The sequence below is a fragment of the Clarias gariepinus genome, chromosome 15 (genome assembly GCF_024256425.1).
Source record: "Clarias gariepinus isolate MV-2021 ecotype Netherlands chromosome 15, CGAR_prim_01v2, whole genome shotgun sequence".
NCBI lineage: Eukaryota > Metazoa > Chordata > Actinopteri > Siluriformes > Clariidae > Clarias > Clarias gariepinus.
Window position 1 is genome coordinate 21,995,131 of NC_071114.1, and position 27,406 is coordinate 22,022,536.

Consider the following 27,406-nt stretch of genomic DNA (forward strand, 5'->3'; position numbering starts at 1 on the left):
TCCTAACCAGAGAAAGTGGATTGTTTAGTAAATGATTGAACGAGCTCTACTATTATTATCATTATTTTCTATTTATATTTTGAGTAGTTATTTTATCTGTGTTATTGTTGCGGTTTAGTAAGGGCTCGGCCTCTTGTTAACTCGTCAAATATTCCATGAACTAAACTCAAATTACTTACACTATCAATTTTAATTTGCCCATTAAGCAATCTTTACCTGGTGTTTAATAAACTAAACCACAGTGAATAAGTAAGATTTGGTTTAAATTTGATTTCATTTTGCTACAACTTATGGACATTTATTATTATTATTATTATTATTATTTTTATAAAATCACCATTACATTTAATGGAAACATTGAAACATGTTGGAATATATTACATGTGTGAAACGCTTTCAACTTTCTATCCAAGTTAAGTCCAACTTAACTTGGACTGGAAATGTCACCGCATTGCTGCAACTACTCTGAAATCAGATCACGTTCACAGGAAAGACACAAACACACGCACAAAAAAAACTTTCAAGATTTCATTTCTGAGCGTCGGTCATCTCTTTTTTCATGTGTTATTTTTTATCTCCATCTAGTGGTGAAAATGCTTAAGTGTAATATCAGTGCTGAGGAATCCTTAAATATTACCAGAGAACTCTCAGACAAGGTTCCAATAGAACTGTGTAATATTCACAATGCTCAAACACAGTCAATAGGCAATATTAAGTAATAAATAGTAAGTGATAGCAGTAAATACTGGTACAAAATAGTAAATGAGAAGCCTTTTTAATCATGAAAAAGTACACAAGTACAAGAAAGACGTTTCATGGTAGTCTGAGAAAATTGTACTCACAAGATTTATTCTTTCTACAAGGCCATGTGTTCTGACAAAGAACAGTTTGACAGTTCAAAAAAAACATTTTAGCCACCAGATTTATAGTAACAGTCATAGGTCTGGACATACCTGCTAATGGGTCTTTTTCAATTTCTGTCACTCTTAAGTTAGAAGAATAATGAAGATGTAATAACCATGAAATATAACATCGGATTATGCAGTGACCAAAGCTATATTCAAATTTATAATGAATTGCAAATATAATTTTGACACAAAAAAAGGTTTAATTTAGTGTGTCCAAACATTTGACATACAGAACAGCATTTTAATGATTCGATGATGTAATGGGTTCACACACACAACCGAAATTCATCAGCCAACCCCAATGGAATGAGTACCTTTGATGAGGAGGCGTCATTAGAAACTGTCAATCTCACATGGTCAGTTCAGATCCTACAACCTGCCTCTATTTTTGTTTTTATTTAAAATGTATGATTGTGAGTACAGCAAGCCTAGAAGCTCTTTATCCAACTTTTTGAATGCAAGTTTTAGAAGCCTCACCTATGGGATGATTAAAATGCATTGTATAATTTAACGAAATTGCACTTAACATTAAAGCAAAAGATTCATATTAAATCACTGCTACTGAACCATGATGAGTGCAGACAGTTTCATTCAGTTGCTTTTTGCGCTCTGATGCCTAGAAGGGTCAGAGGTGACTAGGGTCATGTCCCTCTGACTTGCTTTAACCTCATCCTCCAGCTGAGGGTCCTCTTCTGCCTGGTCTCCAGGAGCAAGTTCCTCCTCCATCACCGGTCAATGGATTATACCCTAATACACCCACACAAACACCAAACATATTCCACAGAGTTACATTTATTGAACATTTAAAAAAATATATACATCAATAACTAAAAAGCTGACTATGGATGTTGTGCTGAGATGCACAATGCAATGCATGAAAGGATGGTGGAAGGATGATAGAGGGAAAGAGTGAGAGAGCCATACAGTGCTTACAATATTGGCAAATTACGTGGCCAGACCGATGGCCTTCGGTCCTCGTAAGTATAGATGAGCCTTGGGCACACATGATCTTGTCACCAGATTACTGTTATATAGTACTGTGCAAAGGTCTTGGGCAAATGCAAATAGAACAAGAATATAGAATATATATATATTTTATATTTTATTATATACATAAAGGACAGTACTTTGTGTGATTACACTTTAGTCTCAAGTACATTTTGTGCAGTTTTATAAGGAAATTAACTAATAAGTTGTACTGAGCATCCTGCAGATCCACCCAGAGTTCTACTGCAAACTTTGACTGTTGCACCTGCTTCATTTTGGCATGCGAAACTCCTCAGTTTCTATTTTGTTTTCCTTTTTTGTCTGAAAAGTGGTTGCTGCTTCTTTTTCTGGCATACAAAACAGAGCAGTGCTAGCTCAGTGGGTTACTGATCAGAAAGTCAGCAGTTCAAGTCTCAGCTCCAATAAGTTGGCACTGTTAAAAGGCCATTGAGTAAAGCTCCCAATACTGTCTGCTCCGGTGGCGCTGTATCACAGCCTGACCCTATGCTTTGACCCTAGCTTTCCAACTGGGATATGCACCCAAAAAAAAAAAAAAAAAAAAAAATTTCACTGGATTGTAAAGTATATAGGACAAATAAAGGCATCTTTTTAAAAAAAAATATTTGTCTGTAACTTTACATTTTCTGGTGAAATATTGATGTTTAAAAATCAGAAATGTTTTTTACCAATAAAAAAAAAGGAAGAATTTTTTTTTTTTTTACAAAAAAAAAAAAAAAAAACAGAATGCAAGACTTTTGCACAGTACTGTCTAATTTTCCATGTTATTCAAGTCACCTGGCGGTGGTGTTAGTGTTCTGGGGATATTATTTACCACTGCTTCGAAGAGACTTTTTGTCCGTCTTTGGTTTTAGCACGGTGGTGGAAGTAGACGCCTCATCATTGCTCTTTAAAGACCCAGGAAAAAAAAAACATATGAGTAAATTTCAAACCTAAAACACATTACATGTTTAGGTTATATTAGACTTGTGAAGTTAGCTATAACTCACTTGAGTAAGTCGGGCATTTCCTTTATAACTTTTCCCTTCTTTCATGCTCTCCCACATCTCGATTTTCTGTTGTCTTTTCTCTTCCTCAAGCTAGAAGCCAAGGAGGTAGAAATCAAATACTTCACAGCAACTCAACACAAGGTGTTTTTTTGTTTCTCTATCTGCCATATCTGTAATGCTACATGTAGTCTGTACGCACAAGTACAATTTTTACACTGTAGAGAAAATAAAAGAAAACCTATTCCATTTACTCCAAATATACCTACAATGGAAGTCTAAGGATGCGTTTTCAACTGTAACAGTAATCTGTATGTAATCTGATGTAAAAGCATCTTAGGGATCTCAAACCTATTCCTAAGTAGTTTTTGATCACAGCAGTGTAAAAATCTTGAATTTGATGGGTCAGATGATGTTTGATTATTTTCTATAACGTCATCTATGACTGTCTGGCCAGTTGTAATTCGAATCAAATTATCATATCAATAGTAGCCCGTCAAAATAACATATACAGCACACAATCTACATACGCAAAAACTATTAATAAACAGACACAAATCATTTATGGAAATCTTTAGTGTCAGTGTAATATAAATATAATCTATATAATTTCAATGCTCAGGATTTATTAACATTTCTATGCAAAAAGGTGTTTGGTGCTAAAGAATGCTTAAAAATCTTTCTTTACAGCAATCAAATGCTAACCCTTTGCTGTTTTTCTTTAAACTCTGCAGCTTTGGCATCGAGCTCGGCTTGCATTCTTCTACGCGATGCCTCCAGAGCCTCTTCACGTCTCACCACAGACGATGGATCTAGAAACAAGTCAAACCCAGTTTGCTTAACACCTGTTTATCCAGTTTCACATTCACCACTTAACTCTAAAAGTTAACTGACCTTGACTGACTGCTGAGGCTGAGCTCTGATTCTGGCTGGGTCTCATTTTACTGATGTGCTGGATGAGGAAATAAACTCCCACACACAGGACCAACAGGAACCATCCATACTGAGAAAATACAGCGGAAACTGTATGGGGGGAAAAAAAGTCTCGTGTCAGAATCAGAATCTGTGTCTGAGATAAGATGTCTGGCATCAGCACTAATTTTAAGTGGAGCTAGATTTTTTTTTTTTAATAATTTTTACAGCATATTTTTATATGTAAAAAAGATCTTAGCAACACTGACAGCAGTTTTGGATCAACTAAATGTAAAGAAAAGGGACAAGTTAACGAAGATACTTTTCCAACCCATGCAACAGTATCTACAGTTATAATATCTAGTTATAAAGGCAACTGGAACTGGGTGAGGAGTGGGCAGTAAGTGAACATCTTCCCTGAAACATTAAGGCATCTTCATGTCCTTGAAGTTGATGAGTTGGAAGTGGAGAATTTGAGCCCATTTGTGAAAATGTGATTGTGAGCTGCAGCTCTTTTAGGATGTTCTTGGTCTGCAGGAGTCAGGATGTAACAGAAATTGTCCACGGAACAAGCCTTATCGTCTTATTAGTGCTTTGTGATGTGAAAATGCAGTGCATTTGTGATTTGCATCTCAGCCGGAAATATATTTTAACGAGGGAATACACAAGCTTGTTGACAGCTGGACAAATTGTATTAAAAGTATCTACAGCCAGAGTGCGTTTAGTTTCTGATATCCTCCTGAGACCCGAAAGAAAAAAAGTTTTCATATTTAATATTTTTTAATATAACATAAGTCTGTGAGATGTCAGAAACATGTCTCACAGATTTTTTTTTTTTCAAAACTGTCATTTATTTATTAGTTATAACACGTCCCTTGTAATGGACACTGGGTCTTGCCTTGTCGATAGAAGTACTGTACAATGAATTTTAGTTCTATTTAGTGATATATAATATAGTTATATAATTATAATATAATATAATAAGTAATATAGTTGGAAGCAACAATGAGCGGGCCCAAGCACCCTGCGCCATCACCACCCGGGCAAAGCTATGATGTCACTCAATGTGATGTCACTCAATGTGATGTCACTCAATGTGATGTCACTATAATGTTCCACAAAAGGTTCTTAGCCATTTTTCCATGTATGTTTAAGGCATCAGCACAGCTGATCAGTTTGATATATCAAAAATTTGCATCCTCAATGTCTTTAGATCACATAGGCCCAGTTCATGTGTCGAAGGGATAATTCCCCGGGAAGAGTGTATTGAATTCCTTCAGGTGTGTTTTGGCAGACAAAATAACTGACTTCCTGTTGAGTTGATCCCATGACATGCAAAGTGAAATTTGTTTAGCTCGATAAGCTGTTATTCGTGCAAGTGTGTATGAGCTCTGCAGCAAAATCTCGTGTGAGGGTCCCGAGCCACGTCCGGGACCCAGATTTTCTGCCATCCTAATGGCAGCAGATTTCAATGTCTGCCAATTTTTATAAGTTTTTTTAACATGTTGATACCCCCAATAAGCCCAAAATGGTAAAAAAAAAATTCCTAGGAAAAGCATATGGCTCTTTACACACTATGATGACATAGTGCTGATGTCATAGTGCTTGGGCCCTAATAAGATACATATGTATACAAAATGTCTGGTCTTTTGCCAGTTTCCCAGAGGCCTGGTGTTCTGATCTGTACTGGATCTAAATGTTTGTGGCAGCCAGATCAAAGCAACAGAGGATGGTGCGGACAGTCCATTTCATGGTGCAGCTTGACAACGGATAGAGGCTGATCATGTGGTCCACTCCGCCCATGTTTTTATTAAACTCTATTACAACAACAGGTATAGATGCAGTAACATGGTGCTTGTCTTTTGTTAACCATCTTGGGCAGATATCCTGAGGCTCTATTGCATGAATAGAAGATGTAAAAGGATCTTTCTTGTTGTCCAGCCATTTTGTTATAGCAATCTCTGAGATGCGCCTCTCTCCTGTTCATTGTCACTGGACATTTAAGACTTACAAATCTAAAAAAGATGAAGATACCTTTAAGCGATCCAGCACTTTGATAGAGGTAAAATACTGGTGTAAGTATAGGTGGGATCCTCTAAGTAGTGACCCTGCCATGCAAACAACAGCATTTCTTCCGATCCCCACCTGCTTGTCTTGAAATGTGTTTTGACTCCTGTAGACTTCAAAATTAAGCACCAAACCACTGGGACTGGCAAACACAAAGGCCCTGCGACCTGTGCGATTTGGTTTCCCAGGCTCACATTGGCGCACAGGACACTGGCCTGTAAAAGGAACCATTTGCTCATCTTTGCCAGCTTTGAGGGACCTTGATCACTGAATACTGCATACTGCCATAGAATGTGCTTGCTGCAATCGCCGCCAATTTAGAAAGACAGTACATGTGATCTGTTGGCCACACCCCCACTTGTGTGACATCAATAGAAAGCCCAATATGTACTCTTTACAGTACATTAGGAAACAAACACACTGCATGCATGGTGTTTAAAATAAAGACCACAGTATAATGTCCCCCACAGAGGACAAAAATGAATTGCTGGTTCTCAGGAAGATATTACATATTGAAGTTAGACACACAAACACACTACGGGTCAACAGACTAATTTCTTTTCTTTTCTTTTCCCACCGGTTTTTCGAGAAAACCCCGCCCCCTGTCCGGACTAGTAACATTCCTACTGCCGTGATTGGCTAAATTTGTGCATGTACAGCCCCAACAGCCAATCAAACCTACAGAAAACAAACGCGACCTGTCTAAATACGGGTGGGGAAATGTTGCATTATTGAAGCCGATGACGATGCTTTTTATTTTTTGACAATTCTATTCCCAGATTTATTAACCAATACTTATTTGTAACCTGCGACCCTGAATACAGGATAAAGCGGTATAGACGATGAGTGACTGAGTGAGTAAATGAGTAAAGGTTAATGTTAAAGAGCGTCTAGTACAGAATATTGCCCAGGCGGAATATTAGTTAACATATAGTTCGTGTTATTTGCTAAAGCTAAATTTGCTAAAGTTAAATCACGGTGTTTATGTACCGGTTGTCTGAAGAAAACTCAGGTCCGGGTTCTCCAGAGTCTCTCCTCCTGCTCCAGGGGTTATTTTAGCAGCGCCGTCGTTTGCCTCCATGTTTAAGAGGCCAAAAATAACAAAAATCACTGTATACTTTTATTTAGACCAAAATATTATAGGACTATTTGTCCATTTTGAGACGTATGAGCCAACGCAGCCTGAAACTAGCTAACTAGCTACGCCAAACCGGATTTCCGTAAACTGAGGGTGACGTGTTGTTTGGGAAGGGCGGGGCTTATGGAACGCGTCGATGATTGGGGGCGTGTCGAAGCATTTGGAATTGTTACAGCAGCCACTAAGCTTCATATAGTTCTTTATACATTCAGTAACAACACTAAACAGCTTTTCCCCGCTAGTTCCTTTTATTTAAACATGTTTCTAATCAAGCTGATATAATTTATACTTAACATTTTTACATTTAAAATTTAACTGCAACTACTTAATTTTTTTTCTATAATAACCAAATAATCTTTCATTATTCATTAATTTACCTTCTTTACTGCTTTTCCTCACAGAGAGTTTGGAGCCTATCCTAAAAAAACCATAGGCACAAGCCGAAGTACTCCCTGGACAGGGTGCCGATCCTTCGCAGTGCACAAGCCACACACTCTTTCACACACTACGGGCAATTTGGGAGCAACAGTTATCCTCATCTGCATGTCTTTGGACTGTGGGAGGAAACCCAAGTACCCAGAGCAAACCCACCAAGCTCAGGGAGGACATGCAAACTCATGCACACAGGTCTGAGGTGGGAATCGAACCTTTGACCTCTGCTTAGCACTTTGCCGCCAACTGCTTATCTAGATATTAACTAAAAACACTTTGATGACTACATAATGTTGTTGTTCTCTCAGCTGCTCCCATCGTGAGGTCACCACAGCAGACCATCTGATCCGCACAACTCTACATAGGTTTTACGCCAGATACCCTTTCTGACACAACGCTCCTATTATATCCGGACCTAGGACCGGCACTGCATTGGGTGGGTATTGAACTTGGGCCTTTCATAATACTTGTAAATGTTATTTATAATAAATAATATTGATGGTAGCTAAGTTTCAATCTCCATGGCTATCGTATTAGACAGCACACCACACCATTTATTTAAACAGAAGAGAGCTTTTGTTTGTACATTGGCCAGAACTCGCTCTTTCAGTTATATCTTTATATTTTATATATTGGAGACACAAAACCAGTCCCAGAAAAATTTGTCTGGATGTCTGTCCAGCCAGATTTTGTCACAGCATCATGCAAAACTGGGTGAACAGAAAATCGTGAAACTTTGAAAGAACTTAGTATGTCCTGACATTATTTACCTGAAGTTAAACCCACACCATCAATGAAATGAAAATGTTGAGTAGAAGTGACATTATAAGCAGTTATCATACTAGCCATGTTCATTAGACAGACCTCCCATGTTGGTGTTCATATTAAGTATACTGTAGATGGATAGACCGTAATGGATTATTTTGAAAAATGAAATCTAATTGTAAATATTTACACAAGGACTCATAATATGAAAGAAGCAATTAATTTTATTGTAAATCATTTAAAAAATGGTTAAATGTACTTAACACAAAGAAACAAAACAAAAAAAAAAAACATACAAAGTACTCTGTTCAATATTTATACACAAACTCGAGAAAGTTGCACCACCAAACCATCATCCATACAACAGGAAATGAACTACGATCCATTAACACGCATGTCTTCCTCTGCATTATCCGCTCCATCGTCTTCCATCTCATCTCCACCGGCACCGCTGTACATCGACACAGACTCCTGCATTTCCATTTCAGGCTCATCTTCCTCTTCCTCCTCAACCATGCTCTGTGCGCCTGAAATATAAAGTAAAGTCGAAGTCACGGTATGAATGACTCAAAGCAAACATTCATGTTTGCATAGAATTTTTTTTCGCTGCACAATCGCATAGCACTGATTAATGCTTGAATATGGTTCTTTACAAAAACACTTAAAGTTTGTGTTCAAATACTCCTGCTTATAAATACTCCACACACCATATTTTTCATTCATCTCTACATCTACATATTTATATTTATATAATACCTCACAGTCTACACTTTCATTTTGTACATTCTGTTCCTTTGTAATTTATATATTTCTATTTTCATTCCATTTTGTAACTTTCGTAAATTTCCATCATTTTTTTGTTCTTGAAATAAAATCTTTAATTGTATTTAATATTTTCATTTCAGTCAAATCTTTCTATTCTACAGCACAGAGTCATAAGCATGAATATTATATTATACTGTGTATGGTTGTGTATGTGACAAAAACTATGAAAGGAATCTCCAGCATCAAAGTTTTGTCCCTCTTAGAGAAAAGGTTGTGAACTTACAATTCGATTTAGGTGGAGCTATATTTATCAGAGGGAATATAAGATGGTTTCAAGTACTAAACAGATTTAGATACTTATTGTGACTGGATGTCCGATGCGAAGACTTTTTACTTCCACCAATGAGGTCACTGAGGTGACTTCTTTCCTGCTCACAAAAACTCACAAGCAATTAGAGTATCATTGGTAATCCCCAATGTGTTACCTTGTCTGATTTCTCTCCCAGGGATCTGACCAGACTGTAACATCCCCTTCAACCTCTCCACCTCTGCCAGCGATGTGGCATTTGCGATGGCAGCCTGTGGGCGAGACATATTTTTTGCTGTTTAATCAATCGCAAGAAATCCCATCCATATTCCATATCATAACACATACAAATCAATGACCTTTATGGCTTCCACATCTGCCGCAGAAGGCCCCGTTTTTACTTTCTCAGCCTGCAGTCCAGCTCCTGGCGTGAACCTAAAAAGAACACATTCACACACAGGTTCTGAGCAGCTTGTTCATCCAGACCTGCTCCTTTAGCCTCTTAACCACTGTTCTTCCAATCATTACCAAGTGTAGTATCTTGTGCATCTTATCATTTGTCTTAATAAGCTGATACAAAGAGAAAATGCCTTGAGCCAGCTCTTCTGGAATACACTGCTGACAGGATTTCTTTTTTTTTTTTTTTTTTTGATAGTGTGGGATTTGCTTTAAAAGTTTTAGTTAGAACCAATTGAGCTTTCAGGGAAACTATTCGGATCAGATGACTGAGGTCTGATAACACACTTTAAGTCCAGTGATTCAGAAAAGCTGTGCTTGATCAAGGGCATTCGTCTTACGTTTTTGTGCGCTTGGCAATATCCTTTGCAAGCTGAGCGCCCCGTTTGCCTTTGAACATTTTCTCGGCCTCTTGACGTTCCTGCGACAATACATCACAAAGTTAAAGGAAAAGAGCACTAAAGCATCCTGTGGGAATTGACTCCAAAGAAAATGAGGAACAGTTAAAGAGGTTTAGTTTGGAACGGCAGATTGAAAAATAATGGTTATGTGCTGTGATTATTTATAATTAAATATGAGATGTTACATAACTATTTACAGGCTCTCCAAAATTTCTCAATCAAACAAATCTCAAAAGAGGGCCCCAGATTAAACATTGTTTTTTCTTTTTTGACAAATAAAATAAAACTGAAAATGAGGCAAACAGAAAGCACCTTCTCTAAAAAATGTGGCATAGTTAGTATAACAGATCTCATCTGACTCACAAACCTTGAATACTAGAGTGAAAATTTTCTGTTAAAGCACTTAGGAGCTTGTGAATGTTTATCTGACTGGAAATATCTGAATAGAATATCTAAAACTAATCGTCTGGACAATCAAACTGAAAACTGACAGCTTGCAGCCACTGGGCAATCGATCAATGGGATAATCCAGAAACAACATTTCCAATAGAATCCATCCTTTCACAACAAGCCTGATATTTTGTCCTCCAATAAACACCTTCAGCATTGTACCTTACCTTCAATTTCACCTTCTGGAAATCCAGAACACGGATCTGTGGAAGTTTGTTGATGACATACAGCCTGTAATGCTTCTTGTTGGTTACTGGGTTTCTTAAGAGACTGAAGAGAAAACACAATTTCCAGTAAATGTTTAGTTTTTACTAAGAACAGGGGGTTTCATGATATTTTCCATGTTATTTGCACTTTATGCTGAACTTTTATTAACTACTCAAATTCAGCCAAAATGCCCCAGCTACATTTACATTCTTCGCAATAATCAATCAGATAATCATGAGTAATGAAATAATGTTAATGTTCTTGTTCATCATTGTTTCTGCATTATCAGCTCATACACAGGGATGTATGCACCAAATGACTTAATACTGAAAGCAAACAGATTTTTTGCTATTTGTGATCAGAAGATTTAAATTTTTCATTGGTCTTGGTAGTAAGCTCTTAAAGTCTCTATTATGCTTTTCTTCTCCTCTTTTTTTCTGTGTAAAGTGACGAGCAAACTGTGGTTAATAAATAAATAAAGTCATACTCCAGAAAAGTTTAAAGAGCATGTTACTCAGCTTAAAATTTCACAGCTCAACCATTACAAACAGAATATACCTAAATAAAACACCCCGTTAACCTGAAAAACATATATATAAACATTTCCATTACAGACCTTTTGTTAATTAGAAGAAATACCATAAAGTACTTTTTAAATTTAATTACTTTTTCAATTAAAACCTCCAGTGAAAAGAAACTGGTACAAAGATTATTCTGCTTGCAGTATAATATTAATCCGACAGTTTCAAAGATGAAATCATGGGGATAAAACAAGTCAAACCGCTCCATGCAGAGCTGTGTTGGTGATCATAAGTTGTACCTTAGAAGATTCAAGGTCTTTACTGAAGCGAGAGGATCCAGATCACCCTGTTTAACAAAAACAAGAACAGTCTGTTTAAAAAGCCTGATAAGAAGTTGTGCCTGCTTTAAAGCAGGGGCTCCTAAAGGATTAACTACTTTAGCTGGAAAAAGGAAAAAAAAAAAAAAAAACATGCCGATCTTATGAGCACAAAGGGAAAGAAGTGAAAAAAGAAAATAGTAGTCTATATAATCTGAAAAAAAATCATTGGCATTGTGGTGAGACAGAACAGAATTACAGATCAGCACACAATTCATTCCAGCATTACTCCACTCACCAGCTCTTGAATATTGTTGCTTGTAAGGATTAGCTCCTTCAGATTGGGCAACGAGTGCTCGAGATTTTCACCGATCCGGCTGCAAGAAAAGCACATCAGCATCAACGGTCATGTCTGAAACTGTGAGCTCAGTTCAAATATCAAACCTGATGACATTCGTCAGAGTACTGGAAAAAATAATTATGAACAACTTAATGGCTTTTATTAAGAAGATTAATAGTTTCACTTCTTTCTTTTTTAACATACCAGCTTCAATGGCTATATTAATTCATTTTTATTTACTTAAAATTAAAACTAGAATTGTAATTATTTGTTTAAAAACTTTGTCCAAAGTGTTAACGACGATTTTCTTTCTAAACAGGAGAACAACCACACACTCATTGCTGCTGCTTCTTCTTTCTTTTTTTTCAAAGCAGTTTTGCCAAATTCGCCAAGCAGCTTTTAGATTTACTCAGCTGTTAAAATCAACATACTGAATAAGTGGTAATTAGGAAATGAAAGCAAGTGACAGCTTAGCACAGCTACTCTAACACTAGTTACAGTAAGGTGCAGGTTTTTGATAGATTAAATACATCAGTTGCCTTGCTGGCATCAAAAACAAACTGTTCGTCTGTAAAGATGCACCATAATTAGTATCGGTTTATAATACTCATGAAACTGTTTCAACACTCCTGCACAATATTTGTTATAAAACTGCAAGTCGAAAAAAAAAAAACCTTGTCCCTCACTGAGTGTGACAAACAGTGCTACCTAATGTAACATTTTGTAAATATTCATCCTTCCCATTTAAACAAGAGGACAAAGCTCAGTCTCAACTCCTTGTGTACATGTTTAAAAATATATTCTTTAAAACACAAATTATTTGTCTTTGCAATGTGAACTTCTACAACAACGCTGTTAGATATAAGCAGTGGGTATTGCACTCAAGTATCTCATTAAGCCCACAAATAAAACTGATCAATAAAGTGTATTACTGTTAATTAGAATTGCCAGATATGCAAGTCTACGTTTTTTCCAATAAGCACAGCTGCGTGTAATAAAAGAAACTTACGCTTTCCTTATAAACAGGTAACAATAAAAGCTACTCGGTTTTGTGCTTCAGACCAGCAACCTGTTTCAGGACATTTTGGGCCTTTAACTTGATCGCAGATATTTACACAGTGGAGTGGACATATTTATTAAGTTGCTCTGCATGTACAGCAGTTTAGGAGTCCCAGCACTAATAAAGCAGTAGTAGGCACACTTGATATACTGCAGAGGCGTGGCAATCCGTTTTCTCCGAACTCTGTGGGCAAATTAGTATTAAACCCACTAAGTACACCAGTCTAAACACACTGTACATGCCAATTAGTTTTTTTTAAGAAGGTGTGTGTGCTGAGGCAGTAAAAAGTTACTGTTTCTTTATAACCCAAAAGATGGCACACACTACTATTCACACACTGGCATCCCATGTGGTAGGAGTTAATTATTGTCCGAGTTTGCTTAGAAATAATTATGGCAAATGACCGTAAAAGTGTCAACTTGTTTTTTTTTATTGTAACAAAATCTCAAAGAAATAAACTACTGTTAACATGTGCAATATTTTGTAAAATATTTTAGCTGCTTTAAGATCTTAACTGACTGAAATATCTGATTTCATAATTTTACACTTGTACTCATTATAATTACCCTTACTCTTTTAAAAATATTTTTATGCACCTTAATGAGTTACACCTAATTTGGTTGTAATCATACATCATAACAGTTTAAAAAATAAAATCTATCATCTGTGTAAATCTTCACACAATGTCATAATGCTGTGTGTAATGCTCATCTCTCTGTTCCGATCTAATGCTAGTCTTCTTTCTTGCCTCCACCAGACACACACACTCACCAAATGCGGTTGTTGTTCATCAGAATAGTTTTGAGTCTCCTGAGCAGTGGAAACCCGTCCAGTTTTCTGATCTCATTATCGGAAAAGTCGATGGTATCAAACTGATCCAGAGTGGCGCCGAGGTTCTCCAGAACCGGGATTTTATACCCTGTAGGAACATGACCATAGGCTTTAAATTGGGCAGTGTGGAAGAGAGAGAGAGAGAGAGAGGGTTTACACGGGGCAGTGTGGAAGAGAGAGAGAGAGAGAGAGGGTTTACACGGGGCAGTGTGGAAGAGAGAGAGAGAGAGAGAGGGTTTACACGGGGCAGTGTGGAAGAGAGAGAGAGAGAGAGAGAGAGAGAGAGAGAGAGAGAGAGAGAGAGTTTACACGGGGCAGTGTGGAAGAGAGAGAGAGAGAGAGAGAGAGAGGGAGAGAGAGAGAGAGAGAGGGTTTACACGGGGCAGTGTGGAAGAGAGAGAGAGAGAGAGAGGGTTTACACGGGGCAGTGTGGAAGAGAGAAGGAGAGAGAGAGAGAGAGGGTTTACACGGGGCAGTGTGGAAGAGAGAAGGAGAGAGAGAGAGAGAGAGGGTTTACACGGGGCAGTGTGGAAGAGAGAGAGAGAGAGAGAGAGAGAGAGAGAGAGGGTTTACACGGGGCAGTGTGGAAGAGAGAGAGAGAGAGAGAGAGAGAGAGAGGGTTTACACGGGGCAGTGTGGAAGAGAGAGAGAGAGAGAGAGAGAGAGAGGGTTTACACGGGGCAGTGTGGAAGAGAGAAGGAGAGAGAGAGAGAGAGAGAGAGAGGGTTTACACGGGGCAGTGTGGAAGAGAGAGAGAGAGAGGGTTTACACGGGGCAGTGTGGAAGAGAGAGAGAGAGAGAGAGAGAGAGAGAGAGGGTTTACACGGGGCAGTGTGGAAGAGAGAGAGAGAGAGAGAGAGAGAGAGAGAGAGAGGGTTTACACGGGGCAGTGTGGAAGAGAGAGAGAGAGAGAGAGAGAGAGAGAGGGTTTACACGGGGCAGTGTGGAAGAGAGAGAGAGAGAGAGAGAGAGAGAGAGAGTTTACACGGGGCAGTGTGGAAGAGAGAAGGAGAGAGAGAGAGAGAGAGAGAGAGAGAGAGTTTACACGGGGCAGTGTGGAAGAGAGAAGGAGAGAGAGAGAGAGAGAGAGGGTTTACACGGGGCAGTGTGGAAGAGAGAGAGAGAGAGAGAGAGAGAGAGAGAGTTTACACGGGGCAGTGTGGAAGAGAGAGAGAGGGAGAGAGAGAGAGGGTTTACACGGGGCAGTGTGGAGAGAGAGAGAGAGAGAGAGAGAGAGAGAGAGAGAGAGTTTACACGGGGCAGTGTGAGAGAGAGAGAGAGAGAGAGAGAGAGAGAGAGAGAGAGTTTACACGGGGCAGTGTGGAAGAGAGAGAGAGAGAGAGAGAGTTTACACGGGGCAGTGTGGAAGAGAGAGAGAGGGAGAGAGAGAGAGGGTTTACACGGGGCAGTGTGGAAGAGAGAGAGAGAGAGAGAGGGAGAGAGAGAGGGTTTACACGGGGCAGTGTGAGAGAGAGAGAGAGAGAGAGAGAGAGAGAGAGAGAGAGAGAGAGAGAGAGAGAGAGAGAGAGAGGGTTTACACGGGGCAGTGTGGAGAGAGAGAGAGAGAGAGAGAGAGAGAGGGTTTACACGGGGCAGTGTGGAAGAGAGAGAGAGGGAGAGAGAGAGAGGGTTTACACGGGGCAGTGTGGAAGAGAGAGAGAGAGAGAGAGAGAGAGAGAGAGAGAGTTTACACGGGGCAGTGTGAGAGAGAGAGAGAGAGAGAGAGAGAGAGAGAGAGAGAGTTTACACGGGGCAGTGTGGAAGAGAGAGAGAGAGAGAGAGAGTTTACACGGGGCAGTGTGTAAGAGAGAGAGAGGGAGAGAGAGAGAGGGTTTACACGGGGCAGTGTGGAAGAGAGAGAGAGAGAGAGAGAGAGAGAGAGAGGGTTTACACGGGGCAGTGTGGAAGAGAGAGAGAGAGAGAGAGAGAGAGAGAGAGAGAGAGAGAGAGAGAGAGAGAGGGTTTACACGGGGCAGTGTGGAAGAGAGAGAGAGAGAGAGAGAGAGAGAGGGTTTACACGGGGCAGTGTGGAAGAGAGAGAGAGAGAGAGAGAGAGAGAGAGAGAGAGAGAGTTTACACGGGGCAGTGTGGAGAGGAGAGAGAGAGAGAGAGAGAGAGGGTTTACACGGGGCAGTGTGGAAGAGAGAGAGAGAGAGAGAGAGAGAGAGAGAGAGAGTGTTTAAACGGGGCAGTGTGGAAGAGAGAGAGAGAGAGAGAGAGAGAGAGAGTTTACACGGGGCAGTGTGGAAGAGAGAAGGAGAGAGAGAGAGAGAGAGAGAGAGAGAGAGAGAGAGAGAGAGAGGGTTTACACGGGGCAGTGTGGAAGAGAGAGAGAGAGAGAGAGAGAGTTTACACGGGGCAGTGTGGAAGAGAGAGAGAGAGAGAGAGAGAGATTACACGGGGCAGTGTGGAAGAGAGAGAGAGAGAGAGAGAGAGAGAGAGAGTTTACACGGGGCAGTGTGGAAGAGAGAGAGAGAGAGAGAGAGAGAGAGAGAGAGAGAGAGAGAGAGAGGGTTTACACGGGGCAGTGTGGAAGAGAGAGAGAGAGAGAGAGAGAGAGAGAGGGTTTACACGGGGCAGTGTGGAAGAGAGAGAGAGAGAGAGGGTTTACACGGGGCAGTGTGGAAGAGAGAAGGAGAGAGAGAGAGAGAGAGAGAGAGAGAGAGAGAGAGAGAGAGGGTTTACACGGGGCAGTGTGGAAGAGAGAGAGAGAGAGAGAGAGAGGGTTTACACGGGGCAGTGTGGAAGAGAGAGAGAGAGAGAGAGAGTTTACACGGGGCAGTGTGGAAGAGAGAGAGAGAGAGAGAGAGAGTTTACACGGGGCAGTGTGGAAGAGAGAGAGAGAGAGAGAGAGAGAGAGAGTGTTTACACGGGGCAGTGTGGAAGAGAGAGAGAGAGAGAGAGAGAGAGAGAGAGAGAGAGAGAGGGTTTACACGGGGCAGTGTGGAAGAGAGAGAGAGAGAGAGAGAGAGAGAGAGAGTTTACACGGGGCAGTGTGGAAGAGAGAGAGAGAGAGAGAGAGAGGGTTTACACGGGGCAGAGTGGAAGAGAGAAGGAGAGAGAGAGAGAGAGAGAGAGAGAGAGAGAGAGAGAGAGGGTTTACACGGGGCAGTGTGGAAGAGAGAGAGAGAGAGAGTTTACACGGGGCAGTGTGGAAGAGAAAGAGAGTTTACACGGGCAGTGTGGAAGAGAGAGAGAGAGAGAGAGAGAGAGAGAGAGAGAGAGAGAGAGAGAGAGAGAGAGAGAGGGTTTACACGGGGCAGTGTGGAAGAGAGAGAGAGAGAGAGAGAGAGGGTTTACACGGGGCAGTGTGGAAGAGAGAAGGAGAGAGAGAGAGAGAGAGAGAGAGAGAGAGAGAGAGAGAGGGTTTACACGGGGCAGTGTGGAAGAGAGAGAGAGAGAGAGTTTACACGGGGCAGTGTGGAAGAGAGAAGAGAGAGAGAGAGAGGGTTTACACGGGGCAGTGTGGAAGAGAGAGAGAGAGGGTTTACACGGGGCAGTGTGGAAGAGAGAGAGAGAGAGGGTTTACACGGGGCAGTGTGGAAGAGAGAGAGAGAGAGAGAGAGAGAGAGAGGGTTTACACGGGGCAGTGTGGAAGAGAGAAGGAGAGAGGGTTTACACGGGGCAGTGTGGAAGAGAGAAGGAGAGAGGGTTTACACGGGGCAGTGTGGAAGAGAGAGAGAGAGAGAGAGAGTTTACACGGGGCAGTGTGGAAGAGAGAGAGAGAGAGAGAGAGAGAGAGAGAGAGAGAGAGAGGGTTTACACGGGGCAGTGTGGAAGAGAGAGAGAGAGAGAGAGAGAGAGAGAGAGAGTTTACACGGGGCAGTGTGGAAGAGAGAGAGAGAGAGAGAGAGAGAGAGAGAGAGTTTACACGGGGCAGTGTGGAAGAGAGAGAGAGAGAGAGAGAGAGAGTTTACACGGGGCAGTGTGGAAGAGAGAAGGAGAGAGAGAGAGAGAGAGAGAGAGAGAGAGAGGGTTTACACGGGGCAGTGTGGAAGAGAGAGAGAGAGAGAGTTTACACGGGGCAGTGTGGAAGAGAGAGAGAGAGAGAGAGAGAGAGAGTTTACACGGGGCAGTGTGGAAGAGAGAGAGAGAGAGAGAGAGAGAGAGTTTACACGGGGCAGTGTGGAAGAGAGAGAGAGAGGGGGTTTACACGGGGCAGTGTGGAAGAGAGAGAGAGAGAGAGAGAGAGAGAGAGGGTTTACACGGGGCAGTGTGGAAGAGAGAGAGAGAGAGAGAGAGGGTTTACACGGGGCAGTGTGGAAGAGAGAGAGAGAGAGAGAGAGAGAGAGGGTTTACACGGGGCAGTGTGGAAGAGAGAGAGAGAGAGAGAGAGAGAGAGGGTTTACACGGGGCAGTGTGGGAGAGAAGGAGAGAGAGAGAGGGGTTACGTAGAGAAACACACTGAACGCTAGTTAAAAAAAGCGGATGAACAATACAGGCTAACTCTGTATAGCAGAGTCTCCTCAACTGAAACTACTTAACCAGTGAACACTAAATGTCTTATTCTTCCCTACACACACGCACTACTGCGGATACAAAGCCACAACTACCATATCACACACAGCGCACTCCATTAACCAGTAGAAGCTGTTTAAATTTAACCGCTGTTGTGCTAAGCTGGTTGCTAACTCGGCGTTAGCTAAATACGTTACCTCGGAGATCCAGTTCTCTGTCTCGGATCGGATTAGTGTACTGGGCAGCCTGCTCCACTAACTCTACCGATAATTTCACCATGGCGACGAAGCAAAAAAAAAAAAAACCTTTAAACGTGTATTCCAAATATGCCGCGCAGAAGAACAAATGCTAACGTCTGAAACACGCTACGGCAAGGAGGGAACGCAACTCACTCTTTTTACTTCCGGATTTAATGGCGCTAAGAGTGTCATGGCTACAGTGCTGCCTCCTGCTGGACTGGAGCGGTATTGTACACGTGTACAAGATTTTCTTTGAGTGTGTTTCTTATCATATTTATTGAAACGAATCATCGTCACTTTAATAAGTACAGCTTTAATCCACTAAAGAGTATTGTGGATATTCGTCTGCTTTTTCCAATAATGAAAAATAATGAATAAATTCATGAAAAAAATGAATGAATTCATAAATAATGAATTTTTTATTTTAAGTAAATTAAAAGCTGAAGTGATGTCGCACCTCTTTTCATTATTTACTCATTACTTAGAATGAATGAATATCTTAGAAGTCAGACATTATGTAAAATTTCCTAGATTTCGCATTAGCTAGCCTCGTTAGTACTGTCGCTCCGTACCTCCAGGGATAGTGTTTGAATCTCACCTCTCGTCTGTGTGTTTGTGTTTTTTTTCTCCTCATGCCTGGTGGGTTTCCTCAGGCTACTCCAGGTTCCCACATACTCCAAAGACCTGCATTGATTGATATTTGCAAATTGCTGGTAGTAAAAGTGTGAGTGAGTGTGTGCCTGCAGGTAGCAAGAGTGTGGGATACTCAGCAATATATCTTCAAAACAGAATAGAACTGAACTTCAGTGGTTAGCACTGTTGCCTCGTACCTCCAGGGTCCAGGTTCGATTCCCGGCCAGGCTCAATTCCTGTCTCTGTGTGCATTGAGTTTGCATGTTCTCCCTGTGCTTAGTGAGTTTCCTCCCACAGTCCAAAAATATGCAGGTTAGACTAATTGACTTTCCCAAATTGCCCGTAGTGTGTAAGTGGTGTGTGTGTGTGTCTGAGATGGATTTGCACCCTGACCAGGGTGTAACCTGCCTCATGCCGATAGGCTCCAGGTCCCCGCGACCCTGAATACAGGATAGAGCGGTATAGAAGATGAGTGAGTGAGACCTGAATTTGCTGTCTCGGCAATTATTGTAAGTTAGCTTACAATATTAGTTTAACAGAGGTAAGTTTTGATTTTGCTTAGGTCTGGCTCTTCATGTTTCATCATGGTACTTGATTGGTTTTGCAAATGCACTTGACGATATTGTTCTTGCAAGAACTATCCCAGAACAGCTGACCTTTGTGTCTCAAAGTGTTATTTCACATTTTGGAAATCTCCAGTACTCTTCTAGAATGTAAAAAATGAAACATTTAACAGACAAATTAACAAACAAACAAATAACATTAAATTAGGTGTGTCCAAACTTTGACAAGCACTATTAGCGGCACATTAGTCACAGCAAAATGAACATTTTTCTAACACTGGCATGAAAAAGTTTTGCAATTTATTTAAACTGAACATAAATAAATGAGGGCGGCACAGTGCCTTAGTGGTTAGCGCTGTCACCTTGCACCTCCAGGTTCTAGGTTTGATTCCCGACTCCCGGTTTGAGTCTGTGTGCATGGAGTTTGCATGTTCTCGCAGTGCTTAGTGGGTTTCATCTTAATTTGCCCCTTTGTGTGTGAGTGTATGTATATATTCCTGCACCTTTTCCAGGGTGTACCCTGCCTCGTGCCCTAAGTCTCCTGGGATAGGCTCCAGGCACCCTGAATACAGGATTAAGCGGTAATGACGATGAGTGAGTGAGTGAGTTTTTAACTCAATTCCACTAATTTTATCTTTTAATCACCTCAGTTGTTTCTTTGCTTGATGTCGGCCAATAATGTGACCCTTCTGAAATATAACTTTTTTTCAGTCTTGGTAGGATAAGCTTTTTAGAATAAAGCTCATGAGTTTACAATTCCCTTTTTGCCTAACACATCTGTTAATGTTCCTGCACCACAAGGTTACACTCTGATATTAAACACATGATCTGACATTCATTCATCGTCATAGTAAAAAAAAATACAACTCATATGCGTTTTAACTTTTATCTAACAGCATGTTAAATCGCTAGGCCAGCTGTTCCATCATTTCCCCCTGGTACTGGAAAAATGCTGGACATTTTTAGGACTAGCCATTGCCTTCAGCTGTGACAGGTTCATAAAGAGGCTGGCAGATGTTGCTTGTTGTAGTAAAGGTGGAAACGGAGTTTAATATATTACTGCAGGAAAATTTATTATAACGGGACGACTGGACAAAATCCAGGAAAACAGTCAGCAGGGGTTGAGATTTATTCTCCAATAAACAAAAGGACAGAAACAGACCCCCCGGGTTCACCACCGTATAATATCATATAAAGTTTGGGTGGAAGAGGGAAATTTCATCCAGCGTCAGTGCAATCGGCTATCTTCCCCACAAAGGATCGCCAACATCTTTGTAGATTTCTGTCTGGACTTTTTCTACTTCAACCTAAGCTTTTGGGAGAATTGAAAATGAATCAGTCGATACCGCAAATGAAAAGTGTAGAAACAAGGTGTAGGATGCATGGATGAAAATCTGACTTTGAAGAGCGTCTGAGGCATTCTTGTTCACTCTCTCTCATGACTCGGAGGCATCAGGACTCGCATTGCATTTAAATGCGATGTCTCAAACTTTACTGTTTTTCTTCATGTCACTGTCTGACCTCGGGCACTACATGTATTTTAAATATATGTAGAATAATGTAAAGAGAAAGCGACGCTGGTCGGCGAGGGACAACCTGATGATATCACACACCTCATAGAGGCTCCCTTTCAGTCATTTTCTCCCAAAATAACAGATTCCTCCGCCTCTCAGAAATGATAAGCACATAATCAAAAAGGAATCAAAAGAAAGGAATTCAAATCTCAGGAAGCTTTTGTCTCTTTGTCTCTCACCATGTGCTCGGCCGCATCGCCTCTTTCTGTAGCTCTTCTTTTTAAAGTCAGCGGGGATTTACCGAGCTGGTTCTGCTCTGTTGAACTTCTTGTCCAGAAATAATGGATTTTCTACTCTCTCTGAACTGGCAAGAATATAGGAAGCATAAACACCTTGTGTTCCATTGCAATGAAAATATACCCCAGGAATAACAATCAGTCCTGCTCAGTCAGTCAGCGATCTGATATAATAGAAACATGTCAAACTAACATAATAACAACAATAATAAAAACAAATGTAAGCTAGTGGATCTCCTAATGAAATAACAGAGTTTATTATTGTTCACTATTGCCATTCCTTATATAGTCCGATCAGCCATAACATTAACACCACCACCAGGTGAATTGAATAGCACTGTAAAATTATTACGCATTGATTATTAATTATACATCACAGCATTTTAATACACTGGGCTCTCTGTTTTATATTATAGTGGTGCTTCACATCACTTCACACCACGGTTTTGGAACCTATGAGACAAACTGGTTTTAAACTTCCCGCATGAAGAGTAAACCTATATTGATCTGTCCATTCATCATTGAAGGTTCAGTTTTCATAGACTACTTGCCTTTTTTTTTGAAGTACTCCATGCTGTGTTGCACTTTCATTTACATTACTTGGCGGTTATGGCGGCTTGTAGGTACATTACTGTCATTTTTTTTTTTTTTTCTGTATGCTCTGTCTATACACAATAAACTATCACATTGATGCTAAATGCTGTAAGGTAATCTGGCACACAGCTTCTCATAACTTCACTTCTACTCAACATTTTGATTTGATTTATGATGCAGATTTTACTTTAGGCCAATATCTAAGCACTGCCAATTCATTGAATTCTGTCCAGCCAGTGGTTCCAACCAACTCATCATCTATACCACTTTATCCTGTATAGAGGGTAGGGGGGGGGGCTGGTGCTAATCCCAGGAGACTTAGGGCATGAGGTGGGGTACACCAATCCATCACAGGACACACACATACACCCTCTCACACACACATTCTCATGCTACAGGCAATTTGGAAATGCCAATTAGTCTAAACTGCAGGTCTTTGGACTGTGAGGGGAACTGGAACATCCAGAGGAAACCAACCAAGCATGGGGCAAGCCATTACAATAATTATTTAAACCTACTGTATAAGCAAATAGCACTGTTAGAAACAGGACTAACTTGCCCGTGTTGGATTCCCAGCCAGTGACCAAACCCCAGCCACTGGATGCAGTGCCGGTCCCAAGCCCGGAAAAAATGGAAGGGTTGTGTACCATTTTTGTGCAAGTTTTTTCAAGGTAATCCAGTTTGCTCCAATCTTTTAAAAACATGCTGGTGGGTAGATCTTTTGTCATTAAATTGCCTTAGGTGTAACTGAGTTTTTGAATATGTGTGTGCATGGTATCTGTAATAGACTGCAGGTTGTATTCTCTCATCATGCCTAATCATTCTGAAACATCATTGGGATCCACTCCAACCCTGATTTGTATCAATGTTTGTATAAGTATAGTCTGCATACTATGTCTAGTAGTATTACAAGCTTCATTGCACTTTGGCATACTGTATATTTCACAAGTCTTCAGGGCTCTACTGGATGGATGAACACCATTAGTTTAAATGATTTTCCATCAGTTGGTGTTTTTTTAATTATGGTAGTAGATAGTCTAACACATTGCTTTAATATATCTTGCAGGTGTTTAGATGGGTTGAGATCTGGAAACTATGAGAGTCTAGGATTTATGTACATCATGTTGATCCTCATTAAACAATCAAGGGAGACGTTGTGAACAGACCTGAAAAGACCACTCCCATCAGAATAAAAATGTTACATTATAGGACAAAGGTGACTTTCCCTTTAAAATATGAAGAATTATTGACTAATAAGGGGTATATGATCAATGTGATGATAATAATAATAATAATAATTATAATAATAATAATAATACACCTGAGTAACATTTCTCTTTCAGGTCCAAAGATTCAGCTTCTGTCCGTTCTTTCACTGTCCTTTCAAATAACCCCTCCCTCTCCCCTCTAACATTCTTCTTTCTGAATGATCTAATACTTTGATAACTCCAGCCATCTTGTTAACCCCAAGGCTTTTACAGAATGCGATTAGTCCACCCCTATAAAGGTGATGTGTCTGCCATATAAGTGTCCACTTGTGAGCATTTTAACATGTAGCAGAGCTCTCGTTTCTCTGCTTTATCTTCACATGGACTAGAAGGAACTCACCTTGACGATGTCTTATCTATTCAGACAGCTGGAAAATTTGAACTGCCAAAATTTAGTTGCATTTTAAATGCTTTTTTACAAAACATTTTGGTAATTCCCCTCACAACTTTAAGACGTGTGCATCAACTGTTGGATAGAGGCAGTTGAAGGCGTAGACGTTTCCTTGGAACTGAGATTTGAGGAACATCTAACAAATTGACTTAAGATGATATTGTTAAATATAAGCACGACCCTTAGGATTGTGACAGGGGTTGAACTATAACATTACATCCTATAACTATGTATTGATAAGAACACATCATGAATCATATTCTGAGTATTTTGGTATGTTAAAGGTGTCCAAAGTCAAGAATGTGGCATGTATTGGATTTAATTATAGGGACATGCTACCAAGATGAATGTACATGCAAACAGTTTGTGTCTCCTAGAACCCATTGGTTCAACTGGAAACGCGAGTGTATTTCCTATCGTCTGTCCATCTCCATGTTTCTGTCGGATTTGCATGTGAATGACTGGTTCCTCTGATATCCAGGACACATGCAACTTAGAGCCCCTCGCTTAAATATGCTCTCTTTGCTGAAAAACTTCAAAACAGTCATAGGACACATTATGCATGTGTGTGTTTGTTTATGTCTCTCGCTTAAAACATGTCCCGGGAAGTGTATTTAATGTGGCGGACACAAAAAGTACAAAATAAGTCTTGTTTTAATTCATCTTAAAACATAACAATTTGGACAATCCTCTTTTTAAACACTACTTAAACAAAGGACTAACATATTTGCTAGAATTTATTAGAATTATTGCAGTGGCGCTTAGTGGTTAACACATTTGCCTTACACCACCAGGGTTCGGGTTCGAGTCTCGTCTCAAATCTGTGTGCTTGGAGTTTGCATGTTCTACCTGAATTTAGTGGGTTTTCTCTGGTTGGTATTCCAGGTTCCTCCAAATTGCCCGTAGTGTGTGAATGAGCATGTGAGTGTGTGTGTGTGTGCCCTTAGATGGATTAGCACTCCGTTCAAGGTGTCCCTCACCTTGTGTCCCAAGTCTTCAGGCCCCCCATGGCCCTGTATACAGGATAAAGCAGTATAGATGATGAGTAAGAGTATTGCAATGTGGTTATTGTGGTTTTGAATGAATATACGAAGAATAAACCCTGATAATTTGTGCTGATAAAGAGGCAAAATCGAGGACGGCGTGGTGTGCTATGCTTTTTAAAAGCATTAATTCAGCCCTGCAAAATGATCCTGTGCCATTCTTCTTCCTCTCAAAGATCTGTCATCACCTGGACTTTTTTTTGTGAATACAAAGAAAATTGGCATTTCTGAAACTTTTTTTTTAATTTGGCAATTTTTAAGTTTGAGTTTGGTTTGTCTCACACAAAAATGTACACACAAGTAATCTCACTCAGTCCTTTGGAACCCAGGGAACCTGCCGCTTGGTATTATTCTGACCAGACTGACCAGAGCGCAGGTATATTCTGTTTCCGCGGTGCAATCTGGTTCCTTGCTTTAGATTCGGAATGAACTCATGTAGTCTCGTTAAGCTGTACAGCTAAACATAGTATCACTTGGAGGAACAGGACAGACTACATGCGCCGATTAACATAATTATGTCTTGATTGCCGTCATTACCTCATTACTTTTTCTCTGCCAATTAGACAGCTTTTCTCTGCAGTATGTCCACTTGAATAGATTCATCATTCCACTTCTTCCATTTAGACTTGTAATCCATAAATGACATACGGAGCAAGGGCAAATTAAAGCTTCACTATGGTTTTATATTTCACAATACAGTTATTTTATTTACTGACACGAACAAGTCATTGTCTGTTTTAGCAGATTTTCAAACGAGCAACAATTCTGTCTATATCTCGGGTAGTGAACAGAAAATTCTGGACAGATGGAAACATGGAAGATAATATAATACAGCTGTTCTTATGCTGCCTTCCAGACAGGGCTGATTTATATCTCAGAAGTACAAAAAAACCCAAACTTTTTTAAATGTTCTTCCTATCTAAGGTTGACCCATTTACCTCACCTTACAAAGTTTCTATGAAAAATGATTCTTCTTTATCTTCTTGGCTAGTCATCTTAACTAATGAATCTTTAAGTAACACTAGATAGTACATGAACAAGACGTATCACGTGATAGGTTTGATAAAAGGAGGGATAGAGCCACAAGAAATGAATAACAGCTATCTTAATCTTGGGCATGCAAAGCTAAAGCAGACCAGATTTTGTGCTGAAAGAAAGTGATGACGGTCACAGCGTGTGAAACGTGAACTGTAGTTATAAATCTGACCAAGTGGAGGAGCATGTGGGCTAAAACAGAATACCACTGTCATGTAATTTCAAGTCCATATATGTTTGAATAATGAGACTACTTTTGTATTTTTGCCTCTGTACACCACTATTTTCTTCTTATTAAAAATATATACATTAACTGTTTTATGATAACAGTACCTTTTGTTTCACAATTTGTTTCCAAATGTAATTGGACAACCTAACATCATTGTAAATATTAGGATTAGATTTATTACTTGGATTGCAGTTAATTAATGCTGAAGTCTGGAACGCATGAACAATCCCTAAATGCTAGGCTACCTTTTATTGAGGTATTAACTGTACCTTTCTTCAGTTGTTTCTGAGTCTTTCTACCTTAACTTTGGTCATTTCAAAGCCATTGTGCTGGTGTAGAGCGGCAAAAATACAAAATTGCGTCAATGTCCAAATTGTCATTAGATTACACTGATGGCAGCACAGGGTGCACTGACCTTCATAAGTCAGTGTGCCAAAAGACAAAAGACATCGTCCTGTGTACCTCAGGAGCCATGCAAATAGACATTACCCATATCGGCTATAATGCAGAAGAGAAGTTTTCGGCAATGCTGCAATGAGTCATTCGAGATGTTCTGAGTGGTACGCCGGCTTGAAGAGTGGAAGAACATCATTGGAAGATGATGAGAGATCAATGAGCTTAACCCCCGAAAATGTTAAACTATTTGCCAACTTGTGCATGATGATTGAACAATCCACAACATTGCTGCCATTGTCATACAGAACAGATCAGGCAATCCTCAGGTGTGATTTGAACATGGGCCGTGTTGCTGCCAAGTTCATCCTCAGGCTGCTGATCCAGGAGCAGAAGGAACATGGTGTCAAAGTCTACCAAGAACTCCATCAGCATGCCGAGGATGACCCATCCTTCATGTCAAGGATCATTACTGGTGAAATGCCACAATTCTTAGGCAATGATGTAAAAGACTGATAGAGTCATACAAGAAAACCAATTACTTCAAATTATTTCTGCTAAAGGTGGATCTACAAACTACTGAATTACAGCGTACTTAATGTTGCTTGCATTTTTTTAAATAAATAATGTAATTGGTCGTATTTGCCGAAAACTGAGACCCATTATGATAAGATTTTTTAAAATGTTTTTACTAGTACAGTACAGTCAATTGCTTGAAATTTTTTATCTAATTTTATAATATCTCAAAAATTAACATTTAACAAAACTCGAAACTTTCCTGCCACTCTTCTGCCACAAACAAGACATGCAAACTCTAGATCAGGGTGGTTCAAATCCAGTGCTGTTTTTTTTGTCCAAGCACAGCTGATTTAACTTATCTGT

The 27,406-nt window shown here is 40.1% G+C and overlaps 2 protein-coding genes across 2 annotated transcripts; both read right to left on the bottom strand.

Moving 5' to 3' along the window:
- Positions 1-759: 759 nt before the first annotated feature.
- Positions 760-7,112, bottom strand: selenos (selenoprotein S). Its single transcript, XM_053513301.1, has 6 exons — positions 6,869-7,112; positions 3,794-3,922; positions 3,605-3,711; positions 2,903-2,992; positions 2,728-2,800; positions 760-1,655 (listed from the first exon to the last, which is right to left on the bottom strand). The coding sequence occupies exons 1-6, from the start codon at positions 6,957-6,959 to the stop codon at positions 1,576-1,578; spliced, it is 570 nt and encodes a 189-aa protein (XP_053369276.1). The 5' UTR covers positions 6,960-7,112; the 3' UTR covers positions 760-1,575.
- A 1,307-nt stretch (positions 7,113-8,419) lies between these two features.
- Positions 8,420-18,697, bottom strand: snrpa1 (small nuclear ribonucleoprotein polypeptide A'). The gene is made up of 9 exons (XM_053513300.1): positions 18,524-18,697; positions 13,809-13,956; positions 11,936-12,014; positions 11,620-11,666; positions 10,760-10,862; positions 10,083-10,162; positions 9,645-9,720; positions 9,464-9,557; positions 8,420-8,740 (listed from the first exon to the last, which is right to left on the bottom strand). The coding sequence occupies exons 1-9, from the start codon at positions 18,603-18,605 to the stop codon at positions 8,589-8,591; spliced, it is 861 nt and encodes a 286-aa protein (XP_053369275.1). The 5' UTR covers positions 18,606-18,697; the 3' UTR covers positions 8,420-8,588.
- Positions 18,698-27,406: the final 8,709 nt, after the last annotated feature.

Coding starts and splice junctions, on each gene's coding strand:
- selenos (XM_053513301.1), bottom strand. CDS start 6,959: ATGGAGGCAAACGACGGCGCTGCTAAAATAACCCCTGGAGCAGGAGGA. Junction 2,993..3,604: donor TTAAAGAAAAACAGCAAAGG/GTTAGCATTTGA, acceptor CTTGGCTTCTAG/CTTGAGGAAGAGAAAAGACA. Junction 2,801..2,902: donor GAAATGCCCGACTTACTCAA/GTGAGTTATAGC, acceptor GGGTCTTTAAAG/AGCAATGATGAGGCGTCTAC.
- snrpa1 (XM_053513300.1), bottom strand. CDS start 18,605: ATGGTGAAATTATCGGTAGAGTTAGTGGAGCAGGCTGCCCAGTACACT. Junction 10,163..10,759: donor TCCAGAAGGTGAAATTGAAG/GTAAGGTACAAT, acceptor GTATTGTCGCAG/GAACGTCAAGAGGCCGAGAA. Junction 8,741..9,463: donor TGGGAGAGAAATCAGACAAG/GTAACACATTGG, acceptor TTTATATTTCAG/GCGCACAGAGCATGGTTGAG.